Below are 27507 nucleotides of genomic sequence, written 5' to 3' on the forward strand. Positions count from 1 at the left end.
CTCCATGTGAACTCCTCCATGTTCCCCACGTGACCCCCTCCTCTCTTCCTCCCCACTCCCTCTTTCTTCCTCACGCGCCCACTCTTTCACCCTTCTCTTTCTCTCTCTCTCTATATATATTTTAACTTATAATACTTCCAAATTTACTCGTGAACGTTTTATAAAATTATAAATATACCAAAATTTGTCAATTTCTATCAATCATAGAAGTTTATCATTGACAAATCACACAAATATATCAGTGATAGTTTTGCTATATTTATAATTTTTTTTTTAAAATGTTGTTATATCTTTAATTATTATTCCTAAAATGAAAATAGTTGCAAATTTAATAATTAGATTCAAAATAATTAAGTATATACCGACATTTTAAAAAATTTACAAATATAGCAAAATTTGTTAAATTATATCAATGATATAAGTCTATCACCAATAGTTTTGTTATATTTGTACTTTTTTTAAAAAAAAAGTTGCTATATTCTTAATCATTATTTCTAAAATGGTCATCAATTACAATTTTCCTTCTAAAATTGGAGGAGTTCTTAAAATATGATCAATACTCATCTAACTAACACTTCTAACTACTACTACGATTAAAAAGATTTGTTGTTCATATTTCACCGTTGATTGGAAACATATTTAGGGTTTTATATGTTAATGAGGTAATAGATGAATCCATTTTAAAGTTGGTAATGTAGTGATTAAAATGGTATATAATGAAAAAAGAGATAGAATAAACGAGAAAAGGATGTGGATATATCGTAAATTTGATGGATATATACAAGTTGTGATAATTATACAATTTTATAATTCATGATCGTTGAAAGTGACACTTGACAGATCATAATTACGTGAAAATGATGATAGAGGATGCAAACTTTTAAAATCGCTAGCTGAATAATTAGTGTTAGTGTAGAGAAAGTTAAAATTGTTTTAATGTTGTAAAGCTTGTAATTGAAGTGAGATGAGTAGGAGTTTATTAGAAGTTTGTTTAGAGTATTGATTAAAATAAAATTATTAGATGGAAAGATTAATATTTGTAGAATTATTTTAGATTATTATAGAAGAAAAAAGAGAAAGAGAAAAGTGAGGGTAAAAGAATAAAATTGTTGAGATTTGATTGATGGGAAAGAGTAGGGTTCCATTATCAAATAGATTCTAGAAGCATTCCTTCAAAATGGTCCACATATTTACATTATCTTCTCAAATACCCAAACATCTTTTTTTTTTCTTTCTTTCTTTTTCTTTTATTTATATCTATCCATAATCTCAACTCTCATTATTTATCAATCATCCATTATCTATTTTTCTTCTTTTTTTTTTTTTATGTTTAATAACAAAGTTTGAAACATCAATTATTTACTACATAATGACTAAATATGTTTACATATTTGTATTTTTCTCAAGGGTTTGAAATCAATTGATTAAGAAACAATCATTTTAATTTCACCATTAAATATGAATGCGAGATAATTAGTGGTACTTGCTAAATTAATACTGTCATTTAAATTACACTTATTTCTTTTCTAAATGTATATCATTTTCATCATTTAACTAATGGGCTGGAATTCCTATCCACTTCAATGAGTTGAAATTTTGGACATAGTAATAACTCGTTTAAATGTTAATAAATAATTATTAAAATACTTTAATAATAAACATATAAAAATGAAAATAACTTGCACCCTCATTTTAAAATTTAAAATGTTATATAATTATTTAAAATAAAAATATAAATTTCTAAATCTATAAACTAACCGTACATTTTAAGAATTTATGGACAAAACTTAAGAACTACAATTGTAATTTTAAAGAGAAGCTGACGTAAGATGCAACAAATGCAATGAATATGAAATTTTTTGATAGCATGTAAACACTTTTTTCATACTTTGCACATAATGTATGAATTTTTGTTAGTATTATTGGCAAAGAAAATGTTTTATGGAGCCCGTGATGGGTAAAAGTCAGCTCATAGTAGAGATTGAAAAGAAGGTGAAAATGATAATGCAATGCCCTTTTGATAGATACCAAATAGGGCATAGGCATTTTGCAGGGATCCGTCACACCAACAAACCCTCCAAACGTTTTCATTGCAAAATGTGCCAAAATCAATGTGTTGTGTTTCATCATTGCATTTATTATTCTATCTAGGGACTCAATTATAATTTACAAACCTTTTATACCTCACTCTTTTTTCCCTAAATTATCTATAAATTTTGTTACTTTTGTATAGAGACTATTTATATATAGACACTACGTGTTGAAAATAAAAACCCCACGTTAAAAACCATACAAACTTTATTTAAGATGTCTGGGTTATTACACATTCAATTTCGCTGTCAACCTTAAATTTTTAAAAAAATTGACAGTACAATAAAATTTTGACTAATTATTTTTTCAAAATGTGTCCTCTTGCTGGCAGAGTTTTAGCTCACCCTATGTTTGTTTTAGAGATAGGGCTATTATACTATTTTTCTTATTTTTACTCTACTTTTACTAAAATAAGTTATACCAAAATATAAATTATAATAACTTATTTCACGTGAGAAAAGGATGGTTAAAGAATAAAAAAAGAAGAACGAAGCATATGATGGTTATTGGTGAATTAAAGAATGTTTGACTTGAAGGTCACAAACAATATGATTACTTAGAAAGAAAGGAAAAAAAAGGAAGGGGGGTGAGGGTAAAGAGAGAAATGAATGAGTTACTGAAAATAGAATTAAAAATATTTATTAAGGGAGAAGTGAAATGAGATGTTTTTTAATAATAATAATAATAAATAATAATAATGAGAATAGAGTATTGGAATAGTGGAGTTAGGGAGTAGTAGGGAATTTGCATGTGATAGGGTTATGGGTAACCAAGGCGTCCCTCGGTTGGCTCCTTGGGTGCTGCTTTCACGCGCTCATAGCTCCCATCACGTGGACCCTCCGACATCTGAATAAACCTATGGGTGGGGGGGGATATAACCAATTTGCCTCGTGATGTGGAGCTGTCAAAGGACCAACACCACTGGCCCCCTCTTTTCACCCTTTCCTTGGTCCCACTGCACGTGATTTCGACTACTATAATCATCAACTGATTATTTATTGCGCGTGACTTTCACATTAAGCGCGTCCACATTTACTCAGTCAACCAGCGGGAATGCCGCTTTTTCTCTTATTACTATTTACATTTTATATTATATTTATTTTGAACTGCTTTTCAGGTTAACCATGGTAAAAAAGTTTTTTTTTTTATTACGCAACCATGGTTAAAAAAGTTAAAACCCTACGAAGAAAAGCCATTTTATCATGATTGAGCCAATACCCTCTCTGACATTAGTGATGATTAAATCTACACCCCTCGTGTCTCTCTTTCTCTATCTCTCTCTCTCTCTCTTTTTTTTTTTTTTTAAATTTTATTTGAATTTTCTCTGTAGTTGTATGTATATATAGTCCCATCCATGCTTTTACTCTTCTGCTGCAAATTACCAGCAAAAGCTATGACATCTCTCTGCTGCAGCGTCTGCTCAATTTTCCCACCATTTTCTTTCCATCTGCTTTCCCACAATCCAAACACCAATTAATTACTCCCACTTCTTTCTCTCCTTGTGTGTGTGTGTGTATATATATTTGTTTTCCTTCTTGCATTTCTCTACTTCTTTGATTCTTGGACGTTCCAACACAGAATGGGCGGGAGAGATGATGACGTGGGACTCACTTTGAGTTTAGGTTTTGGTGTTACGACTCAGTCCACTCACATGCAAAGGCCGTCGTCGATGCATAATCACCACCTCCGCAAGACTCATTGGAACGAGCTTTTTCAATTTTCTGGTAATTTGTGGATTTTTTGGGTTGTTTTGTTTTTGTTGGAGTTTTTTATTTTTTGTGTGGGTTGGATCTGGGATTATTTAAAATGGTCATGCGAAGATTCTTCTCTGATTTTGCGACTATCGTTAGTTTCTGAGGGTTTTTAATTTGATGATTAATGAGCATTTATCTATTCCATTGCGTTTCTGAATCGTGTCGTCACTGTTTTTTCGGTTTACTTTTTGTTAAGATCGAAACGCCGATTCGAGGTCGTTTCTTAGAGGAATCGACGTGAATCGGTTGCCGACGGGCGTGGACGGCGAGGAAGAGAACGGCGTTTCATCTCCGAACAGTACGATTTCTAGCATTAGTGGAAAGAGAAGCGAGAGAGAAGCGGCTGGAGACGAGGCGGAGGCGGAGGCTGAGGCGGAGGCTGAAGCGGAAGCGGAAGCGGAAGCCGAAAGAGCCTCGTGCTCGCGAGGGAGTGATGATGAAGACGGCGGAGGCGGGGACGGTGACGCGTCGAGAAAGAAGCTGAGGCTATCGAAGGAACAGTCAATGGTTCTTGAAGAGACGTTCAAAGAGCACAATACGCTGAATCCTGTAAGTGGCAATTTGGTCATTTTTGTACGATTCTTCTCTGGCTGGTGGGGGGAGGAGGGAAGGCATCGATTCCCATTTACCTTCTTCAGCTTCATCATGTACTATTATTAATAATTGGTGGCAATTTGGGTAATTATTGCGTCTTAGGAGGGCGTTTTAGTGAATAATCCGGTTCAGTTGTAATCAAAAGTGCTCTAATTGCAAGTTAAATTGGATTTACTTAGAAAACTCTTACGTTTAATTTGAACTTTTAAAAATTAATCTGTTGGATTATTTTTATGAAAAATGTCAGAAGCAAAAGCTGGCACTTGCAAAGCAGCTGAATCTGACACCAAGACAAGTGGAGGTGTGGTTTCAAAACAGAAGGGCAAGGTGAGTAAATTCCACTTACAAACTGGGGGTAGTATGGACATTTTGTTGACGCTGTATAGTTAGAGAACTTACTTAGAGAAGGTCAATTCATTGGACATCCAGGGGTAGAATCGTAATCTCCTTTAAAGCGGAGGTGTTGTTGCTTTCGTAATTAATAAATGCTCTGCCTCTGCATTTAAGTAGGAAGGTCAACTTTGTCATGTCAACATTGTTGCCTCCATCAATGATATTCTTTCTCCTTACAGATTTTTTTTTTCTTTTTAAGAAAATATATCCCAAATTCCCATTCGTCCAATTGCACGTGACCAATTTTTGAACTTTTTAAACTCCCTAATCTTTATTTACAATTAATCTAAAACGCTGTTCGGTTCCTTGTTATTGTTATTTGTAGTTCAAGTACTGAAGTGGTAGAAATGTTGGTTTATTTTCTTTATTTCAAGGGAAATGGTTGAGTGGGATTAACTGGTGTGGGAATTTGATGGGGCAGGACCAAATTGAAGCAAACAGAAGTGGATTGTGAGTACTTGAAGAGGTGCTGTGAGAATCTAACAGAGGAAAACAGGAGGCTACAGAAGGAGGTGCAAGAGTTGAGAGCACTCAAGCTTTCTCCACAGCTTTATATGCACATGAATCCTCCTACCACCCTCACCATGTGCCCTCAATGTGAGCGTGTGGCGGTTTCTTCATCTTCTTCGACCTCAGCTGCTACCACCACTCGCCATCAAGCAGCAGCTGGTGTGCAGCGTCCCTCTATGGCCATCAACCCGTGGGCAGTGTTGCCGATTCAACGTTGATTTGTTCTTTCTTGTGTTTCCTTGTGGGGGGTTGTGAGTTTAATTAATGTGTGTTGGAGGAGGACGGACAATTTTGTTTTGGAGATGCTGGTGGTGATTGAGTTGCATAGCTCTGCCCAATTATCTCCTGAATGAAACCAAATTAGATTTTGGTAGTGAGAGAGGAATGGACAATGGAATCATATGGTCAAAAATTAAGATCAACGGAAACCCTTTTCTTTGTCATAAGCAATACAATTGCCTAACACAAGTAAATAAGTTAAGTTATTGATGTTGAATAACAGGAACAACAAATACATCAATTATCAAAAAGAGATTGTTTAATATACGCTCATGCATGTTAAAATGATGTATGGCATTCTACGTGGCAAATTGAACTCTTAAAAACAAAAAGAAAAAAAAAGGAAAGAAAAGAAAAAAAGTATTCATTGTTCATTTTGAAAAGAATGGGCAGATAAGATTTCTGATACCGTTTTCCAAAGAAGCTTTATTTCGTTGGAAGTTTCGAAAGATGGTTCTAAGATCTGTAACTATGGAGAATAAATCATTTCATGTGCAGCTAATAATACAAATAAAATTGAACACCAATATGGTGTTCAGGACACCTAACACTAGTATTGACTGCTTTTTGACACTTGATTCTTAATGCCTTCCATAGAATTTAGTGAACATGGAGGTGGAGGTTGGTAACGAAACCTCATTAGTTCAACTCTTTTGTGGTTTGCTTGTTATGACGACTTTGTACTGCTATTATTGGGCTTCCACCACGTTTTCTAAGAGTCATTTAAGCTCACTTCAGACATTCCTTCCATGCGTCTTAACTCGGCTACTTCAATAGGCTCTATGACCTCTTTATAACTCTCTCACATGTCCTCTACGCTAACTCTAGATTCCCTCACATGCCCATCAATTTTTGTATGTTAATTGGGGCTTATACTTCTGTTTATAGTCCTCCAATCTATCTAACACTATCTACATATATCCCCACCCTACTTGGCTATCTTGAACCCTTAAAAAGAAACAAGAAAAAACTTAAATTTTACACTTTAGAAAGCATGGCAAGAGGTGATTTCTGATATTGTTATCCAAAAAAGCTTGTTTCATTGGAAGTTCATCCGACTCACTTTTATTTTCAAGAGTTTTAAATTATTGTTTTTGTTGTCTTCTCACTCTATTTCGAAAAAGAAAAAAAGGGAACCCATATTGAAATAAGATGAAGAGAACAAATTCTATGGGCCAACACAAGCATGGGCTCTGAGAAATCAAATGTACTGTGGGCCTCCATGTGCTTGGAAATGTCTCCTTTGCGAAGAGGAATGTGGAGTGTACATTTACATTCACATTGCTTGAAAATACACTTTCAAGGGTTTTTTCTTTTTTTTTCCTTCTTGTTTTCTAAAAGCAACATTTCAAAGATTATCCCTCGTGAATCTTTCTATGGTCAATTTCAAAATTATTAGAATATTATAATTATGAAGATGTTTAATGTATTAGGTTGTATAAGAGTGTTATTGTTACCATTTATGTGATAATGTTAGCCGTGGAAGGGTCCGTTGCGAGGATTGGGGGATAAATGGCGTATAAGGGCGCCATAAGAAATGAGATAACATTACATTACAAATGAGATGTTATTATAGTTTACGAAGTTGAAGATAATGTGTTCGGAATAACGGGAAAACAGCCATGCCATAGCGTTTTCCGCCATTTTCTTTGCAGAAGATATGCTTATTACTTGCTCGACGCCCTCTCTTACATCCTCCGCCCATTCTCTTTCTTGTAAGACCCATTCCTCCACTTCCTATCTTCTTCTTCTTCTCCTTTCATCTCTTCAATTTTCCCACTATTTTGGATTTTTGCGATGAAAATGTACAGAGATTTCGTACTTGCATTTTGGGTACTTTCTATTTTTCTATATTCACAATGAATTTTGCTCTAGATTGAGTTTGCTCTTAATACAACTCCATGTTTTTGGGCATCTGCTTCCTATCGTCTTGTTTGCCTTGCTTGCCTTGTTGCTTGTAGAAGAGGAGTGCGATTTATCGCCTTTAGTGATCTCTCCCTTCTCATCTCCTCAGTATTTCCCCGTCTGCAAGTTCGTTTTTTCGTAGTTGAGCCTCTCTAAGCTGTTCATTTGCAGAAATTATATATATATTTTTTATCTGTTAAAACAGTGATATAATTAAATTTTATTGTAACCTCTTAATTTAAGCCTTTAGTTTCAGTGGTGAGTTAACGTTGTATAGTGTAAGAATTCTTATGTTCAAACCTCTGAAATTTTATTTCATTCCCAAATATATTGACTTTCACCTATATATTTCCTAAATTTTCAAGATCACAAATAAGGGAGTGAAAGTGATTCCAAAATTGTTGTTGTCATTTTTAAAGTTACCTGTAAAATGCTTTTAAATTTTCAAAACCAATTTTATTGGTATGAGAAATGTGTTTTAAAAGTATAAAATTAAACTTTGAGTGGTTTAAACTGTGTTTCAAAGTCATTTTAAATATGAAGAAAGTGATTTTAATAACTTCAAAATCACTCTCAAACACATACTTACAATATTAGTATAGTTCATTTATTTACTTAAGCTTTTGGGTTGGATAGTTAGTCAACAAGATAGAGTGGTAATTTGACTGTTTTTCAATGCATGCCTCATTGAGTTGGGTTGAATATTGTATTGGTTCATCTCTACCTGTTCCTTTGGTTTTATAAGTCTATTGATGCCCACTGGCAGACAGGGCATTTTCAGGATGTGCAACATCAAGAGCTTTCATAACTCAAACCAAGCAAGTACAGCGCTACTGCTCATGTCAGAGTTTCAATCACAGCAGGTTAGACTTTGAATATTTGTTGATGGCTGTGATTACTGATTTGTATTTCATAGTGAAGAAGGTATCTTGTGATCAGATAAGTGCTGACCAGGAATTTTTTTTCGTGCATGATCAGCGAAGAGAATTCTTATATATCACTATCCAATGAGAATTCCAGGCGAAAGATTCTCCTTTTTTTCTTATCAACTACAGCTTTATTTCCCACTCGGCATTCTTCTGCCAAGACAAAGAATAAGAATCCATACGATGAAAGACGCTTACTAGAGCAAAACAAACGGAGACAAAAAGAAAACAATGCTCCTGTCGACTTTCCAAGCTTTGTCAGGGAAGGTATGTATCAGGCTGCTATTCCATGGTTCTAATGAGGTACCTTCAACTTCAAGGCTTCTAAATGCAACTCTGATGTCTTTCCTGTAAATAAAAGAGAGTCAAATAAAGTCAAATGTATAAACATTACAGATTTTCTAATGTGTGGCTCAGGTTTCGAGGTTAAGGTAATAGCACCAGAGTCCTATGTCAAACGTGACTCTGGGCTCATATATTGGGATATTGAAGTTGGTAATGGTGATTGCCCCAAGGATGGTCAGCAGGTTTGATTTTCTTTTCAAAACTACAAAATTATTTCTTCAATTTTCTTGCAGAATCAATATCTATCTTTTAGTGGTGTAGTATTCAGATTAGAAAACCATATATTCAGTTGAAGTGTGTTTGACTTGCTGATTCGTTTGTCACATTTTATGGTGTCAGTATGAATTGAGAGTTCACTTTTATTTGAGAGAAAGAGAGAGAGAAAGGAAATGATGTGTCCACATTGTGATTTCCCGGAAATGAATTCCAATCTCTGATGTCAGCCAACAAGAATGGCATTAAGATTGTTCATGTAAGAAATCCTAGAAGGCTGAATGATACTTCGTGAACGTTCACTTGCAATTCTCAAAAGATTGTTGGTCCATTGATGACTACTTTGTATCAGAATCTCAGAAGCTTAAAGAAAATGATATATGCACGTGCACCTTTTGCAGTAATAGCCGGACTTAGAATTGGTTAACATAAGATTATTTTAATTCGTATACATAGTTTAGTGATTAGGTCTCTATTTGAAAGACAAAACTGAGTTTGAGGGGTGGAATTTCCAGGAACTTCAGAAGATATCTGGAAATGTATGAAAAGTGTTTCTTGGTTTCATCTAAATAATTGTAAGAACAATTTGAATGTTGTTGGTAAAAATAATTCACCAACCTCAATATGAACAGCTGATTTTGTAATAAGTGATCGTTGCATGTTTTTGACATTAGTGAAGTTTCCTGGTGTACATTGTGAATGTGAAGTTCCTTTCAGGTGATCTTTCACTATGTTGGCTATAATGAATCTGGTCGTCGAATTGATAGCACATACTTACAGGGTTCTCCTGCCAGAATCCGTGTGGGCACAAATGCATTGGTCCCAGGTAGTTAAATCATGCCCCTTTATCACCAAACACACCCACAAGAGGAAAAAAGAACACTCACCACCAATTTTGTAAAAGCAAGAGGAAATTTATATGCAGTTGAAAATATCAAATAGCATCTGAAAGAAAAATATTGCAGGATTTGAGGAAGGAATTCGAGGCATGAGACCAGGGGGAAAAAGGAGAATGATAATCCCACCAGAACTTGGACCTCCTGTGAGTTCTCAAGCATGTGATTATTGTTTCAGTTTTATATAAACATCTTAAATATCTTGTAACTGATTGTTATATATGCAGCAATTTTTATTCATGCAAGCAAAGACCACACCCATAATTTGACCTCCCATTTGCTGCAGTTGTATTTACACGTGATAGAATTCAACTCCAGCTAGACAAGCCTCTATCTTTTACCATGAGATTGTTTATATAGCTAACTAAATGATGTTTTCTTGCTTAGCAGAATACTAGAATCTCAATAGGAGAGAGGACACTAATATTGGAGAACATACTAGGTTGGGGTAGATTAGAAAGTTGCCTACTCAAAGTAAAGGAACCCCAGCAGGCATTAGCAAATAAGTTGAACTGAATAAGAGGATAATAATAGCAAATGTACAACAGGTGAAAGAAAATCAACCCAAGAAGACAATATGATTACAAAAGTTTCCTCAAAACAATAGTTGCAAAAAGTTATTTTTTGATTAAAAAAAATCCATAAAAACATAGGAGTGACTGATTGTGAAAACTGAAAAACCTTTGAAATACACCCTGAATAACCCTCAAAGCTCGAACTCTCTAAAATTCCCCTCCTTGTGTACAATAAAGGTTTTGCGCTTTCTTATGGAGTGAATTTCCATTTTCCAGATAATGGAGCTTACTAATCTAAGAAATCTTAGTTCTATATATCAACCAGTGACCACAAACTTGATGTTTTAAAAATCTTGAAACTTGTTGGAGAAGTGCTACAATGGATGTAATTCCTTTTGGAGTTTATTTGCAGATTTCTTCATGCTACATTGGAAAAATAGGCCCTCTGGATCTTCATTCTCAGTAGAAACACTAACGTAGAGAAAGGCCAAAGCAGGAAATGACTTTTTGCACCGAATCAGTTCTGTTGACTCCTCATGCTAAGGGCTGGATGAAGAATTCGATATCTTTAGAATTTCTTTCTAAGTAGTAAATAATTTGGGATGGTTGAGAAGACCGAGGTTGCCATTCTTGATTGTCAATTTTCAAGACTGAATATCTGAACCACTTTTGTTCGCCTTCCAGCTATTTTTGTTTGACAAAACTATGTGAATGGCAATGCCATTGCCAACTAACGAATCTGGAGGGGTGGGGGGTGGGGGAGACAATGAGTTATCCAGAGATCCACTCATCTTCCCAAGAAGAAATATTGTCACTCTTATGGTTTCACAAAGATGTTATATTCGACAAGAATCTCCTAGGACTTCTTTACTTAAGACCTCTTCTTTTGGCACAACCAATCTCCCTTAAGAACCTCATAAGTCATACTTGCAACCTTATATTTGCACACTAGAGTTCTTTGCTGCAGTCACTTGTGAAAAAATTTCTACCATGTAGATGCAACAACCACTTTTTTCTGTATCAAATTATCTTGAACCTAAACCTCCAACGATCAAATGAATAATTGAACTCCATTGAATCAAGTGATTTCCTCCTTCAGTTCATAGCTTCCTTTGCATGGTCGTTCGTACTTTTCTCTCGTCTTCCCATGGTACATCCTTTTTGAAATGAATGAAATTTCTTCTTAAATATATATAAGTCGACGCTCATTCTTCTTGCACGTATGAATGGGAAGCTTGTGATTAAATTTAAAAGAAACTGCAGATGCGTGTGGTACGAGAGCATATTGCCTTGTCATAGGGCCACACACTCCCTCTTTGTCCATTCTTATACGAGTCTCTGAGACTGGATTTTGGTAGTTTTCTGCTCAACTTATTTTATGCATTTTTTTTTTCTATGCAAGTAAGACAAAGGAAGAATTCTGGATCTCAGTTATCAAATCAGATATGCAGATAAACTCCATTCTTTGTCCTAGGAGTAAATTTTTTTTTCACTGTTCCCATGTCTAGAAAAACTAATGAATGGGGATACACATGTCTTACCTCTTTAAATTGAAAAGGCAGAATGCTTGCACTGATGTTTACTTGTTTGCTTACCTTGATGCCTGATGGGGTCACCATTTTTTACGTTTCTGTGACTAATGTGATGACGATGATCTAATTCAATTGATTTGACTTTTTGATTATCAGGTGGGGCCTTCCACATTTTTCAGCTCAAAACAGTTTGAAGTCTTTGATGTGGAACTGTTAAGCGTCCAAGATTGTCAGAGGAGGACAATAGGCTTTTACTCTGACATTGTTTGCAACTAGGAGTTGAACGTTGCCATTTTGAGGTACACATGGATCTTTGAGATGAAACAACCTAAAGAAGTCCATACTGCACTATGTATAACAGTTCCACGTGAGATGTTTTACAGAGATTGATCAATCAGATTAAATATCATATTACCAAGTCGCTTGTTTTTCTTCCCCTCTCTCTCACCTTCTGGATAATATCTCCTAAGCCGATCTTGGAGCACGATCGTAACTTTGCTTATCTATCATTTACAAAGAGTTTGTAGTTAGTGTTAATGAATAAGACATCTATTAGTATAATAAAACTTACTGGTAAAATCTTCAATTACACAACTATGCCACGTTTGAGTTAAAAAATAAAAGTGTTTGAAACTATTTTTAATAACACAATTACTAGTGATCGAAATTTATCATTCATCAATGAATGCTAAGTACAAATTCAAGATTGATTTATCAGCTCCATTTGAGAAATTACTATATTTTGAATGCAAGTTCATTTGTATCATTGGTAAATTACACCACGGTAGTGATAGATGGGACATGCCTACAACGCAAACAATGGTTTAAAGTACTCATACAATATTGCGGCTTTGACGAGAACAACCAATGATCATTGTAATTTAAAGTTGAGTTTTATAATGTAATTAAAATCGTTATTCTCATTGCATTGTAGATTTTGGCAAATGCATACATCACATTATAGATTGGTAAATGCAAAAGGAAAATATGTTAATGAACCAAACTTTTTACCATTTTTCTAACACATCAATGGTTAAAATAGAGCCAATTGAACAGCACAAACTAACCAGGCAATATATTAATTTCAAAAGTTACAATTTTGGTTAATATATTTCAACGAATGAATTCCAATAATCACTACCATTAATATGTTTATTAATATTGTTTATTAGCATTATAATTAACATATTAATGTACATGGTATTGAATTATATTAATGACCAGAAATGAACAATAGGGTTTTTAAAAGTTGGAGAAAAAAAGAATGAAAAACAGAGAGATAAAAGATTGTGTAACCTAAAATTTAATTGTTAGGGGCAGGTTGTGGCCTGCCCAAAGAGAGAAGGAACTCAAAATCTGGAACCCATGTGGTAGAAATACAATAGAAATTGACAGCATCAAGCACATGATATTTTTATATATATATATACAAGAGAACGGTAAGTGCTCTTCCTTTCCGGATTAGTTGTGGAGTTGATATTCTTCTTCTTCTTCTTCTTCTCAACAACACCATTTTTCTCTGACCTTCTTTCTCATCTTAATGCTGTAATTCATCTCCAACCATTTCCCCTTTCTTCTTCTTCTTATTTTTCTTCTTCTTCCCAAACCACATTAGTTCTCTCTCTTTCATTATCTCTCTATGTATATGCCTGTGGTTAATTGGTGCACAACAGTAGAAAGTTAAATAGGGGAGAGAGGTGGACACATGCTTTGAGGGTTTGGGCTTCCTCTTTGTCAAAACATTGCCTGAATTCTCTCCAACCCTTTCTCAGCTTTGTCCTTCCTCTCTCTCCCTTCCTCTCTCTCCCATCTACGCTCCCCTTTTCATCTATTGTGTGCTCAATTGGGATTTTTTTCAATCAATCATATTGAACGTGTCGTGATTTGTCCTAAAAGGTTGAAAATTTCAGGGTTTACCAGCGCACCCAGATAGCAAGAACTATCAGGTTTAGGGAGGCGCGACTTTCTTTCATATAACCAATCCACCAGGCAGATTAATTTTGTTCTTTGTTCCTTTTTCCTCAACCCATTGTCGAGAAACTTGGTTTTTTTTGGTTCACATTAAGAGTTTTCAATCAATTGTCACGCAATCATAACTGCCTTCTTTGGAGGACTAGGGTTTTGAAGTCATAGCATAGTGTTCGCGTCGGTTTGTAAAGGCTCATTCAGGTCCTTAAGGAATTCGGAATTTGGGTTGAAAAATAATGGTTTTGTGTATGCCTGTGTTTCTTTTGTGTTCGAAATTTTTCTGAAGTTTGGGGTGGCGGTATCTGGATTTCCGGGATTGGCTGGAACATGAATCGGAGGGTGAGGAGGAAGGTGACAAGAAAAGGGAAGGAGAAGCTGATTTTGCCAAGCTACCCTGAAATTGACAGTGAGATTGCTGATTTGGACAATAAACAGACTGTAGATTGGACTAGTTTGCCTGATGATACAGTCATCCAGCTTTTCTCTTGTCTGAATTATCGTGACCGGGCAAACTTTTCATCAACTTGTAGAACATGGAGACTTCTTGGTTTATCTTCATGCTTGTGGACTTCATTTGATCTTCGAGCACACAAAATTGATGCTACAATGGCTGGTTCTCTTGCTTTGAGGTGCGAGAATCTTCAGAAGCTCAGGTTTCGTGGGGCAGAGTCTGCTGATGCAATAATTCTTCTTCTTGCAAAGAATTTGCGTGAAATAAGTGGTGATTACTGCAGAAAAATTACTGATGCTACACTTTCTGCCATTGCAGCTCGACACCAGGCACTTGAAAGCCTCCAGCTTGGGCCAGATTTCTGTGAAAGGATCAGCAGCGATGCTATAAAAGCAATAGCTATTTGTTGTCATAAGTTGAAAAAACTTAGGCTTTCTGGAATTAAGGATGTCAGTGCAGAGGCTCTCAATGCTTTATCAAAGCATTGCCCCAATTTGCTTGATATTGGGTTTATTGATTGTTTTAATATAGATGAGATGGCCCTTGGAAATGTATCATCGGTTCGTTTTCTCTCAGTTGCAGGGACCTCAAATATGAAGTGGGGTGCTGTTTCACATCAATGGCATAAGCTGCCTAACTTGATTGGTTTAGATGTGTCACGAACGGATATTGGTCCTGTTGCTGTATCGAGACTAATGTCATCATCACAAAGCTTAAAAGTCTTGTGTGCCTTCAATTGTTCAGTTTTAGAAGACGATGCTGGCTTCACAGTTAGCAAATATAAAGGCAAATTATTGCTTGCCCTTTTCACCGACGTTGTGAAGGAAATAGCTTCTTTATTTGTCGATACTACAACAAAAGGGGAAAACATGTTGTTAGATTGGAGGAATTTGAAGATTAAAAATAAGAGTTTGGATGAGATAATGATGTGGCTTGAATGGATATTATCTCATAATCTTCTGCGTATTGCTGAAAGCAATCAACATGGTCTGGATAATTTTTGGCTCAATCAAGGGGCAGCATTGTTACTTAGTTTGATGCAGAGCTCACAAGAGGATGTTCAAGAAAGGGCAGCAACAGGTCTTGCAACTTTTGTTGTCATTGATGATGAAAATGCTAGTATCGACTCTGGAAGGGCAGAAGAAGTTATGCGGCGTGGTGGAATACGTCTCCTTCTAAACTTGGCAAAGTCTTGGAGAGAAGGACTTCAGTCTGAGGCCGCAAAGGTAAATTTCTTGTGGATATACTATACTAACCGGTAAATAAGTATACAACAAACTTTTGGTTGGTTTATTTGATTTTGATGATAATTGAAATATCTATTCTATTTGTACCCGTTACTCATACATATTAGAATGCTAATATTAATTGCAATCTGCAGTGTACGGGTTTGATCCAAATAAACTTTAACTTGCCTTTCCTTTGATTGTGTAGGCCATAGCAAACTTGTCGGTGAATGCTAATGTTGCAAAGGCAGTAGCCGAAGAAGGTGGAATTGATATTCTTGCAGGTCTTGCAAGATCCATGAACAGGCTAGTTGCAGAAGAGGCTGCTGGAGGATTGTGGAATCTCTCTGTTGGCGAGGAACACAAAGTCTGATGTCTACTTATCGTATTTTTTCTTCTCAAAAGTAGCATTATTGGAGACTCTTAACCTCTAGTTCTGATGATGGATTTTTAAATTAAAATAGGGTGCAATTGCTGAGGCTGGTGGAGTTAGAGCTTTAGTTGATTTGATATTTAAATGGTCTTCTGGTGGCGATGGAGTTCTTGTAAGTTTCACCATTTCATTAATTTTTTTTTTTCGATTTCCATGAGTGTGTATGGCTTGCCTATTTCTGTCTTATCTTTATTCCCTTATTCTCCATTTGCATTACCCTTTTGGAAGTGATGAATTAAATTCCTCAGAAATCATGGATTTTAATTTTGTTTTACTTGTATTTTCAGGAACGTGCAGCTGGTGCACTAGCAAATTTGGCGGCTGATGATAGGTGCAGTACTGAAGTTGCTTTAGCAGGTGGTGTGCATGCTTTGGTGATGCTTGCTCGGAATTGCAAATTTGAAGGAGTGCAAGAACAGGTGACCACCATGTTGAATAACAAGGATTTTTATTTGTCTAGAAAGATTTTGCATACTTAAAGCTGCGTAGTTTGATCATTCAGATGAGATTGAGGGTCACATTTCTTTTGTATTGAAGTAACTTTAATTTTGGTTCCTTTCCTTATGAAATATGCATGTTCCTAAGTTATTCTTGACATGATATTATACTCCCTACGATGAATGCTATGTAGACCTTTTGAACCATCATGGGTTGGCCTAGTAGGAAAAAGGGAGACATAGTTTCAATATCTAACTAAGAGGTAATGAGTTCAATCATTGGTGGTCATCTATCTAGGAATTAATTTCTTACAAGTTTTCTTGACACTCAAATGTTGTAGGGTCAGACGGGTTGTCTTGTCGAGGTGCACGTAAGTTGGCCCAAACACTCACAAATATAAAAAAAAAACCCTCTAGTTACCATTGTGTTAAACGTTAGTCTATGACTTTATATTTAAATTTCAAATTCTAGCTCTTGTGCCCCTCTAGAATGCAGCCAAGGATGTGTGAGTGAAGAGATGGAAGATGTTCTCACATTCTATCTTGCACATTGTGTGGACTCCATTGATTGATTTGCTTTTAGGGCATTTCATCATTGTCTTCTCTTTTGAAGGCCAGTAGGTTTGACTAGAAGATTTATTTGATGGATGCTGGTGAGGTGATTTCTAGTGCCTTTTCCTCCGCGATTCAATAATTTTTGGCAGATGGAGGGTTTTCGGCTCTGATATTTATGATTTGTTACCTTACCTTAGAAACATTTTTAAGGGAGAGTCGAAGGATTTGGGTGATGAATTGGTTTTTAGGAGGCAACTTGTGTTTTCAAGATGTGGTGTTTAACAAATTGATCATTGGAATGTAATTGAATAAAAACCCTCTTGGAAATTATGTATTAACCTGGTCCATGTGTAACTTAAGGATCAATCTCTTCCTTACTTTATAAATTTCTAGTTCTGAGCAACTAGAAGAGGAAGAACCATTATTTTGCACATCGTTTCATGAGGTCCTTACCTCCTTTGTGGGAGATGTTCGCCCTTGGAGTCCTTGTCCGTGCACAGGTTGTTCCTACAAATCTTTCTTCTTGTGTGTTGTCCATCTCCCTGTCGAGTGGTTCTATTTTCTCCTCTTTGTGGTAGAAAATAGAGTTTCAATAACCTTTCCCAGAGAGTTTCAATTTTTGTGTGGCAGGTTATGCACAAAAGAGTTACACCTTGGATTAGATTTTGACAGGGAGGCCTATTTTGGATGGGCCACCTTCTAATAGTCTCTACAAAAGGGTGGTGGAGGACAGTCAATCATATTCTCTGTTGATGTGATTTTGCTGGTGCTGTTTGGCGTTTATTCTTGGAGGCATTTAACTTTTGCTTTTTCAGCTCGTAGGGAGACAATGGAGGAACTCTTTCTTCATTCACCTTTATGTGAGAAATGATCATTTTTGTGAGAGGATGAGGCTTGTGCTATCATGTAGTGTCTTTAGAGCAAGAAATAATAGTCTTTAGAGGCAAAAGGGATCTTTTATCGATGTTCGTTCTCTTGTCAGATTTTATGTTTCTCTTTGACCTTCGGTGATGACATTTTTAATAGTCTTTAGAGGCAGAAGAGATCTCTTATCAATGTTTGATCCCTTGTCAGATTTTATGTTTCTCTTTGACCTTTGGAGACAAGACATTTTTATACCGACCTTTAAGACCATAGATCCTACATCACACTTAAGGGCGACTGCCATATTTGCTCATAATAGTCCTATTTCTCAAAGCATTAGGTACAAAAAGAATTCCAGGACCATTTTGCTCGAAAAGCCACATTAGGGAGTATCAAATTCTCGATACCTAACCCTCCCAAGGGTTATGGTTTTGAAACCACATCTCACCTAATAGATGGAGCCCTTCTCCCCATCGACCCTACCAACAAAAAATACCTTGTCATTTTCTCAATGGCCTTGCTCGCCAAAACAACATCCTAAACAAAAACAAGAAATAACTAGGGATGCTACCAAAATCGATTGGACAAGAGTTAATCTACTCTCGTTGGAAAAGAAGGATCTTCCTAAAGAAATGAACACTTTTGCACCTTTTACACCTCATAATTCCAAAAAGACCTATACTTTGAGTTACCACCCAAGGAGAACCTAAAACTGGCATCCTTAAAAGGAAAAGAGGTAAGGGATGCAAGTTCTCGACTGGATAAGATTTAATCAACCCCTTTGGAAAAGAAGGCTCTTCATCGAGAACCCAAACACTTTTGCAGCTTTTCCACAACTTGGTTTTAGAAAAAGACAGATACTTTTGAATTACCGGTATCACCCAAGGAGGGCCCCAGATAAGAAGGCAGTCAGTTTACCTTATAGTCAACCATGGAGACTCACACACTTTTTCCAAGGCACCAGTTTGACCCTATGGTGGAGCTTTTACACGTTAATCTCGAGGATCAAAATTATTGAAGGTTTTAAGAACTCCTTTAATGTAAAGAAAAAGTACTTGGGCAACATTTTTTTTTGTGATTATTCCTACACAGTATCTTACTTAGTTGGAAACCCTTTCTCTAGGGGTTTCTTCTATGGGTTGGTTTTTTTGTATGCTCTTGTAATTTTTTTTTCTCTCTCGATGAAAGAAGTTGTTTCTATTTAAAAATAACTCTTTGAGCCACCAAACAAGGAGTAGAGTTAATAACTCCACTCCCCCACCCCCACAAACCTTACCGGCAAGGTTAAGTTACAAGCACTTAACCTAGAGTAAAGATAAGTTAATGATGTGGTAGGATTAGAGTCAATTAGGGTATCTTGGTTAAATCCTTGATTGATTGGAATTAGGATTAGCTTTCTTGATTGATTGGAATTAGGATTAGCTTTCTTGATTGATTAGGATTGTAATTAGTTTCCTTAGTTTATTAGGACTAGGATTAGTTTATTTGATTAATTAGGATTAGGATTAGGATTAGGATTAGGATTAGGATTAGTTTACCTTACAATTCTCTATAAACAGAGGAATTGTCTTCTGGTATTCATAACTTTTGATTCATAATGAAGACTTTGATTTTATTATTTGAGAATCACTTTAGTATTAGAGAATCGTTTGAGACAATGTTGACTGCTGCTAGTGGAAGATTGAGAAACTCTTGGTGATGTCGATTGCAAGAGGGAGCTTCGTGAGTTGGGCTCTCTGTTGAACAACACGCATCTAATTAGGGGGAACCCATTAAATTCAAGAAAAGAAAGAAGAAAGAGGAGACTTTTTCAAGATTTTGCATGAATGAACTAATATTAATCAAGGAAGACAACCAAGAAAAAATACAGTAGTTGGTATAGGCAAGAAAGTCAAATTTACTCCAACAAAACAGTGCTGGAATTCTGGCTCAAGTAATTCAGAAGAAGAATTCCCCACAATAATTTCTTCCATTTTTCTTTTAACCATGCCTGATTTTCTTAAATAATCTATCATTAACCTGATTTATTATTTGATTCTCGTGATTTTAATGATGGAGAAAAGCTTGTTAAAAACACAGAGTAGAATTGATGAACTGAAAACTAAGATAAAATCAGCTTTTGCCAAGTCAGAGAAAGCATTGGCATTGTTGAAAACATGTTTGGATGTTTGCGATAGTTGTGGGAAGGTTAGTTGAAGAAGCTTCTTCTAAGCACATGCTTGTAGAAGAGATTCAGCCCTTTGTTGAATATTTGAAGGCAATAAAATTATCCCTCACAAATAAGGAGAAAATGGTGGAAAAAATGAAGCAAAAACTAGAGACTGAACAAGTAGAGGAATGGAAGAAGAAGAGCTTCTTCACCATAGTGACGGTAGCAGCAACAATTTTAGCAGCTCTTTCTGCTGTTTATATTAGCAAAGAGCGCTGGGGCTGAGACAATAGTTTGTTTGTTAACATTTTTTTGTTAGCTTCAATGACAGCATTGTTTCCTATAGATTTGAGATTACAGTCTTTGAGTAGCTTTATGACTAGCCATGGTTGAAGTAGAATCATGGCATCACGGAGATGAAGAGTGGGATTGCGTTATGCGGCACTAAGCTTGCTCCTTTTTTCCTTATTCAATGGCCACCAATACTTATTGAATAACTATGGACATTCTTGACCTTAACAGCTCGTACAACTCAATCGCCACTCATAAATATGGTAATCAACGACCTAGATATCAAATGCTTGTGGAAACTCCTTTTTTTTTCCTTTGAGATAAGACTGAAGGCTTTCTTGTGCTCAAGTATTGGTGTTTAAGTGCATTATTTGTCACTATGTATTATTACAATATTAAATTGGCTCATATATTTATTGCTACTTTACTTGTCATGGAATCCTTTCAGCTGTCAGGAATGCATTGCTTAAAAAATCTAAATCTGCACAAGTTTCAAGTTAAAATTTGTACAATTTGTGCAGGCTGCTCGGGCATTGGCTAATCTAGCTGCCCACGGGGATAGCAACACAAACAACTCTGCTGTTGGACAAGAGGCGGGTGCACTTGAAGCACTTGTCCAACTTACACATTCTCCTCATGAAGGTGTCAGGTAGTTTTACAACGATCCAATATATATATTTTTTAATTGTTGGTATTACTGTTTATGCTTAAAATATCATCCAATCCTGTTCAAACCTGTCTTCATTTAGTCTTTTTAGGCCATCTGATGCTAAAAATGTTGAAAAATCGATTATAGCATAACTTTCTAGGGAATGAAATGACATCTAAAATATCATCCAATTCTGTTCAAACTTGAATGTTTCACATGTTGGTGCCAATCTCAAGTCTCATTCTTTCTGGATTTTTTTTTATAATTTTTTTTTTTTAATTGTTAGGTCCAATTTGTACCATTATTGGGCAATCTTTAGGATCTGTGGATTCAGTTTTAGTTTTAAGGCTCATTGTATTTGATTCTTGAGAGATCTTTGTTTCTAAATGTTTTTTAGTTGGTTGTTAGATGCAACCTGCCTCGCTGGTAAAATCCCTATTTTTAGCTGCCTGTAAACACTTTTGGAGGTTAGTGAATAATATTCTTTGGAGTCTTGTTTGAGTTTATATAACATGCACTAAGGGGATAAATCCAGGTCATCTGGTAAGTTTATGTATTGATCTCGCTGAGAGTAAAGGATTAGTGAAAGAACTTTAGTTAAACGTATATTCGTGGGGATAATTCTCCAAAGTTGTTGATATTTAATTTTAACACAATTGGGACAAAAACCTTTTAACATTGCAACTGAATAAAATGCTCATAAGGTGGGTATTCAGTATCTTCCAGTTGTATGGATGCTCTTTGTGCGAGAAACCATTGAAACTTGGGTAAAGTACATAATGAGATTTTTGTTTCATGGAACAGGCAAGAGGCTGCTGGTGCCCTATGGAATTTATCATTTGATGACAGAAATAGAGAAGCAATTGCAGCTGCAGGTGGTGTTGAGGCGTTGGTAAGATCTTTATCTCTTTAATTTGAATTATTCATTACTGTGAAAGCTGGTCGGACCCTTGTGCAACGTCTGAATCAATAAGGAATGAAAAAAATTAATTTGGATTGTTAAATAATAATCCAACCCTACTTGCTGTTGAATCACCCAGACTCATTATTGTAGAGTTTGACTGGATGTATCTCACACTGTTGAACTTTTGCCTGTATTAGATCTTAAAAGGGCCATTCTTCATGTGGTGTAGGCTTTGATGATTAGATGTAAGTACATTTAGTTTATAGAAAACTTCACACGAAGAAAAAGGTCTGGAATTGGTACTTTGTTGAACTCAATTGGAGAAATCTTTCTTCTGCATTGAAATACATATCTTCTTTTATCATGTATGCGTTAGCTTTTATTTTTCTTTTAGAAGACAATAATTTCACTATCAACAAGGGAAGATATGAAAAGAAGTCAAGGGGGTTACGAAAAGCTTTCCAATTGGCATAAATTTGTAGAAAAGGAGAAATTACAAGTGTCACTTGAGACAAACTCCAGCTGGAAGCAGAAATTCTAACACATCCCAAAATGACTCAACGCTACTCTCTTCTCTGTGGATTGCCCTATTGTTTCTTTCAATCAAATTGTCCACAACAGAGCTGCCTCTCGTGTGGCAACAAAGTCTTTGCTTTGCCCCTCAGATCCACCCCACAAATCGTCTGAAACTTGGCCTATGGGCAATAAAATGGAAGCACAAACCTTGAACTTTGCAAAGATTTTCTGCAAGCTTCAGCAAAGGGGCACAACAATAATATGTGCCATACCTCCTCTATGCTAGGGTTCTGTGAATCAAAATCCACAAGAACACTTTTGACCTCTTTTATTTATTTATTTTTTTGGCACTCCAAATGACATTGGTATAAAGTTGAGAGTTGGGTGACCAGAGATTTGGCAGTAAAGAGACCACTCCCTTCCTGCTTTCATACTCTTTGGTCCTCTTGGTTTTTGACCGAGAAGTTATCCCAAATATCAGAAAGCTGAGTGTGTTCCTCCACCTCTTGCTCTTCAAATTCCTTCTAAACCGAAGATCTCACACTATCTTACTTGCACGAGGAATGGATAAGCCCATAGAGTTGGCTGGTACAATCTTGGGAATAGAAGCAGAATGAAGAGTTTGAAATGGAATATTGTTATTGTCTATTTCTAGCCGTAATTACGTGCATTCGATATCAAATGATTCTTTTTCTTTTTACAATTGAAAAGGAGACCACCATTGGGAGGAATGGAAGTCCAAAACTAAAAGCTAGATGAGACAGCGAGATATGCTTTCTGTGTAATGATCAAGTGTTTGTAATCCAGTCAGGTAGGATCTTACTAAACTTGTGATGGGAAGTGCTTTCTGTTAAGAAAAAGGTACAAGGAAAAACAGTTAAATGTACAAAACTCTAAATCTTTATCGATAATTTATTTTCTTTTTGATAAAAGACCAACTTTCATGTAAAAAAAATTAAACAATATACAGTGCATACAGTAAATAAGCCACAAAAGGAGGAAAGAAAGAGACTCCAATCGAGTAAAATAGAACCTAGGATTACAAATGAACTTTTCATAATGCCCAAAGAGTCGCTAGGTCTCCCAAGGGACCACACATCGACAACTTCTTGCTTAGTCCCTCTAATATTGTACTATTTCTCCAATATCCCACAACAATGTGCACATCCTGGCTTTCCATAAATCTCTTTCTTTTGGAACCGCTATTGGAGGAGAACTCCTTGATCATCTTACTATTATAGAAGGAACGAGCGTAATATGCTCCAACTACAGGATCTAAGAAGTGGCAGAAAATCATTTTTGCCATAAAATCTTTTTTACTGTTGAAGGAGCTTTGTTTTCCGCCTTTAAAGGAAAATGCCTCCTCATCTTTGATGTCAGAGTTCAATAGGTGAGGTAATAGAAACTATTCTAGATACCATGAGAAGAAAGCAGTGATGGACATACAGAGGTTGGCAACGGTCCTCCAAATTATTTTTTGCTGAGGATGTATTGTTTTGGTGGAGGTGTAAGAACACATTCCCAATATTAATGTATTGGGGCTTTGCTCACACTTACTGTTCTCCGAAGAACCTGCCCCCTCTAAAGTCAATTCTGGCATACAGAGTTGGAAGAGTTAATGCTTATGGTAGCCACTAACATTGTAGTAGCTACTCACCAGCAGCTCAGCAGACACCAAAGATGGGCATGAATTATATAGTCCAAAGTCGAGGGACCACCCTATTATCAGATATGTTAATATGGATATTAGGATTGCGATAAACTTGAAAATATCTCATCGTTATGCTCTGTTGAAGTCAATGTAGATTACAGCGTATTGCTTTTCCAACTGTCTATGCTGGTCAATACTATTTTTCCAATCTGAAATATGGAACATTACAGAACATCCGAAAAGTAGGATTATATACTTGATTGGAATATGTTATATGATAATAAGCTCACCCATCGTTTGCATGTACATTTTATTTATTTATTTTTAATTTTAGGTTGCTCTAGCACAATCTTGTTCAAATGCATCCCCGGGTCTTCAGGAAAGGGCTGCTGGTGCTCTGTGGGGATTGTCCGTTTCCGAAGCCAACAGGTATGGAAATTGAGGTTTGGAGATGGTATCAACTAGTATATTGCACAGGTAGCAAGACAATAAGATTTGTTAATCTTGCTTCAAAGGAGGTTCTTATATTTTGAAAGAATAACTGTGGGCATGTATGCGTTAGTCCTATCCTATATGAAGAGTCCCAGTGATGTAGATGATCTCTATAGGATATGGCTTGTATGTTTGTAAAATTCCCATGGACAACAAGAATATATGGGAAATTGGCTTGAAGACTTTCTCCATTATAACTGCCTAGCTTGTTTAAAACCAGATGGGAAATTGTTTTTTGTTCTTTACAAGAATCTTTGTTTGTTAGTTTAAAAGACAATGATAGGAGTTGATTAATTACTTAATGTAGGGGATCATGACCGTTTAAGAAATTGCCTTTTTCCTTTAGAAAAATTTGCGTCCGTAGTTTTGCTTCTAAGGTTTTAATTTAAAGTAATACTATCCCCACTCAGTTACTTTTTCTTTTTTGACAGTACTTTTATTGATGAGTAACCATTATTTTTCTACATGAAGGTCAGGTTCAACTAACCTTTTTCCTTTTGGGGATTTTTTTAGCATTGCTATTGGTCAGCAAGGGGGCGTTGCACCGTTAATTGCGTTGGCACGTTCAGATGCTGAAGTAAGAATTCCAAATTATTCTTGAGTTTTTTCTTTTATGAGGAGCACACAAGTTTGGTTGTGAAATATGTGTGCATGTTCAACTAAACTGCGTATTTAACATTTATACACTGAACTATTTTACATTATTTATTTTCTACAGGATGTTCACGAGACTGCTGCTGGAGCTCTTTGGAATCTTGCATTTAACCCTGGTAATGCCCTTCGTATAGTGGAGGAAGGGGGTGTTCCAGCCCTAGTTCATCTTTGTTATGCATCGGTATCAAAAATGGCACGCTTCATGGCTGCTTTGGCATTGGCTTACATGTTTGATGGGAGGTACATGGAACGACTTTAGACCCACTGTCATGATGCCTTATTTTTCTTAACAAAAAAACAACTTTCGTTGATTCTTTGAGTCTTCAATCTTTTGCAGAATGGATGAGTGTGCCTTGCCAGGAAGCTCATCAGAAGGCATCTCCAAGAGTGTGAGCTTAGATGGGGCTAGAAGGATGGCATTAAAGAACATTGAAGCATTCGTCCAGACATTTTCAGATCCACAAGCATTTGCCTCTGCTGCTGCTTCCTCGGCGCCTGCAGCATTGGTGCAAGTAACAGAACGAGCTCGTATTCAAGAAGCGGGCCATCTGCGATGCAGGTTCACTCAAACCTCTTGTATTCTCATGCTCATTTAATTTAGCATGCTCGTGCTTTTAAGCCTATGCATTTCCTTTCTTTCATTTTTTTCAATGGAAGTTGTTTCCATCATACAAAAAAAAATGCATTCCCTGTTATATCCCTTCAGCATATGATGGATGTCTATTTTAGTTATGCTTATATATCTTTTGTAAATTGATTAAAAATTTCCTCTAAATTCTTTTACAAAATATTCAATATATTGTGTTTTAAAAGGTTTTCCTTTTGGTTGGCTGTTTGCATTTTGTATCCAAGAATGCTTTAGTTAGGAAAGAATGTTGGTTGTGGGTAAGGAAAGTTTTTCTTAAAGTTGTATTAATCTTACTTTTTTTTTCTTAATGTCTTAATTTTTCATAACTGTTAGTGGAGCTGAAATAGGAAGATTTGTTGCAATGCTTCGAAATCCATCACCCACACTAAAAGCATGTGCGGCGTTTGCTCTTCTACAGGCAAGTGAATGGATTCAAGTTCGTAGTATTTTTTCCTGATTTTGTAAGACACCTTTGAGTTCTGGTACAAAGTTTTTTCAATGCATGTATTCTTCCATATGCAGTTTACTATCCCAGGGGGTCGGCACGCCTTGCACCATGCAAGCCTTATGCAGAATGCTGGAGCATCAAGAGCCCTTCGTACTGCAGCGGCAGCAGCAACTGCCCCATTACAAGCGAAAATATTCGCTCGAATTGTTCTTAGAAATTTAGAGCACCACAGCGTTGAATCTTCCCTTTAAGACAAATTCAACATATTTCTGCAATAGAAGGTGAGTTCTTGTTCAACTCAACTCATGGAGCTTAAATGAGCTGCATGGCATGTCCGAACCAGGCGGTCTTGTAAATGCCCCCATTAATCATATACCGAGTCTCTGATGCCTAGTAGTACACAGAACAATATGGTTCGACTTCTCAGCTTCACCGTTACTTCCCGGTCTATTACCTCCATCCGAAGCTTCAAAAGGTCGTTTTTCGAAGCATTTTCTTCCTGTACACTCGCAGTCTGCATTCTATCAGAAGTCATACTGATGGTACTTTATGGAGGGAGTTGATAAGAAGCACATTACCTTGAAACCTTTTCTTTCCTCATCTTTTGGGTTAGCCATTTCTTTTTTTGGTTGTTAATATTGATCCTGATGATATTTTCCCTGTAATGATAGAAGTTCTAAATATGCTAAAGATTGTACAATGTTTAGCTCTCATTTTTGCAGTTGGACCGGTTGAAGACGAATTAAGGTTGTTTAGCTGTCAAAACTTCATTTAATTTAATGTTTATCCAGTTAAGGGTGGAGTTGTTTAATAAATGGTGATGATTTGAATGAACTGAGATGTTAAATCTGGAATATGTACACATTGTTATAGGTATTAACTGAAAACATTACTTGCAAAAACATATTTTGAAGATTTTGATTATGATCTTTCATTACATGAATGTAATTGTGGTCCATTAGTACCTTATTGGATTCTCACTTAGGTTTGTGTAAGTTTTGCGCCACTATAATCCTTCCTGTTGATGGTTTTTTTTTCTTTCAAAAGTTGTTTTTAATAAAACATTTTTGCGGAAGAGGTTAGAAACCTTATTAACTTATTATATGCTTAACGTTTTGAATGTAGTAGTGGTGCGACGAATAAAAGGTAATACCATCAGAATTGGAATAAATTTTGTTGAGGATTCTGGATAGGTTTAATATGGAAATTGGAACCAAACAGATTAAACATGGTTTGAA

General features: G+C 36.0%; 3 protein-coding genes across 3 annotated transcripts; all 3 read left to right on the forward strand.

Annotated features, from left to right (window-relative positions):
* The first annotated feature begins 3409 nt into the window (after positions 1 to 3409).
* On the forward strand, positions 3410 to 5823 carry LOC101222132 (homeobox-leucine zipper protein HAT3). The gene is made up of 4 exons (XM_004133732.3): positions 3410 to 3815; positions 4042 to 4394; positions 4687 to 4766; positions 5254 to 5823. The coding sequence occupies exons 1-4, from the start codon at positions 3671 to 3673 to the stop codon at positions 5558 to 5560; spliced, it is 885 nt and encodes a 294-aa protein (XP_004133780.2). The 5' UTR covers positions 3410 to 3670; the 3' UTR covers positions 5561 to 5823.
* Positions 5824 to 7076: 1253 nt separating this feature from the next.
* LOC101222368 (peptidyl-prolyl cis-trans isomerase FKBP20-2, chloroplastic) lies at positions 7077 to 12542 on the forward strand. Its single transcript, XM_004133733.3, has 7 exons — positions 7077 to 7336; positions 8293 to 8389; positions 8505 to 8719; positions 8870 to 8979; positions 9728 to 9836; positions 9976 to 10052; positions 12110 to 12542. The coding sequence occupies exons 1-7, from the start codon at positions 7282 to 7284 to the stop codon at positions 12227 to 12229; spliced, it is 783 nt and encodes a 260-aa protein (XP_004133781.1). The 5' UTR covers positions 7077 to 7281; the 3' UTR covers positions 12230 to 12542.
* An 846-nt stretch (positions 12543 to 13388) lies between these two features.
* On the forward strand, positions 13389 to 27156 carry LOC101222605 (protein ARABIDILLO 1). Its single transcript, XM_004133734.3, has 12 exons — positions 13389 to 15598; positions 15807 to 15965; positions 16063 to 16143; positions 16319 to 16450; positions 20849 to 20976; positions 21781 to 21868; positions 24382 to 24476; positions 25053 to 25116; positions 25258 to 25433; positions 25531 to 25752; positions 26155 to 26239; positions 26344 to 27156. The coding sequence occupies exons 1-12, from the start codon at positions 14249 to 14251 to the stop codon at positions 26518 to 26520; spliced, it is 2757 nt and encodes a 918-aa protein (XP_004133782.1). The 5' UTR covers positions 13389 to 14248; the 3' UTR covers positions 26521 to 27156.
* The last annotated feature ends 351 nt before the right edge of the window (positions 27157 to 27507 follow it).

Source organism: Cucumis sativus, chromosome 3 (genome assembly GCF_000004075.3).
Source record: "Cucumis sativus cultivar 9930 chromosome 3, Cucumber_9930_V3, whole genome shotgun sequence".
Taxonomy (NCBI): Eukaryota; Viridiplantae; Streptophyta; class Magnoliopsida; order Cucurbitales; family Cucurbitaceae; genus Cucumis; species Cucumis sativus.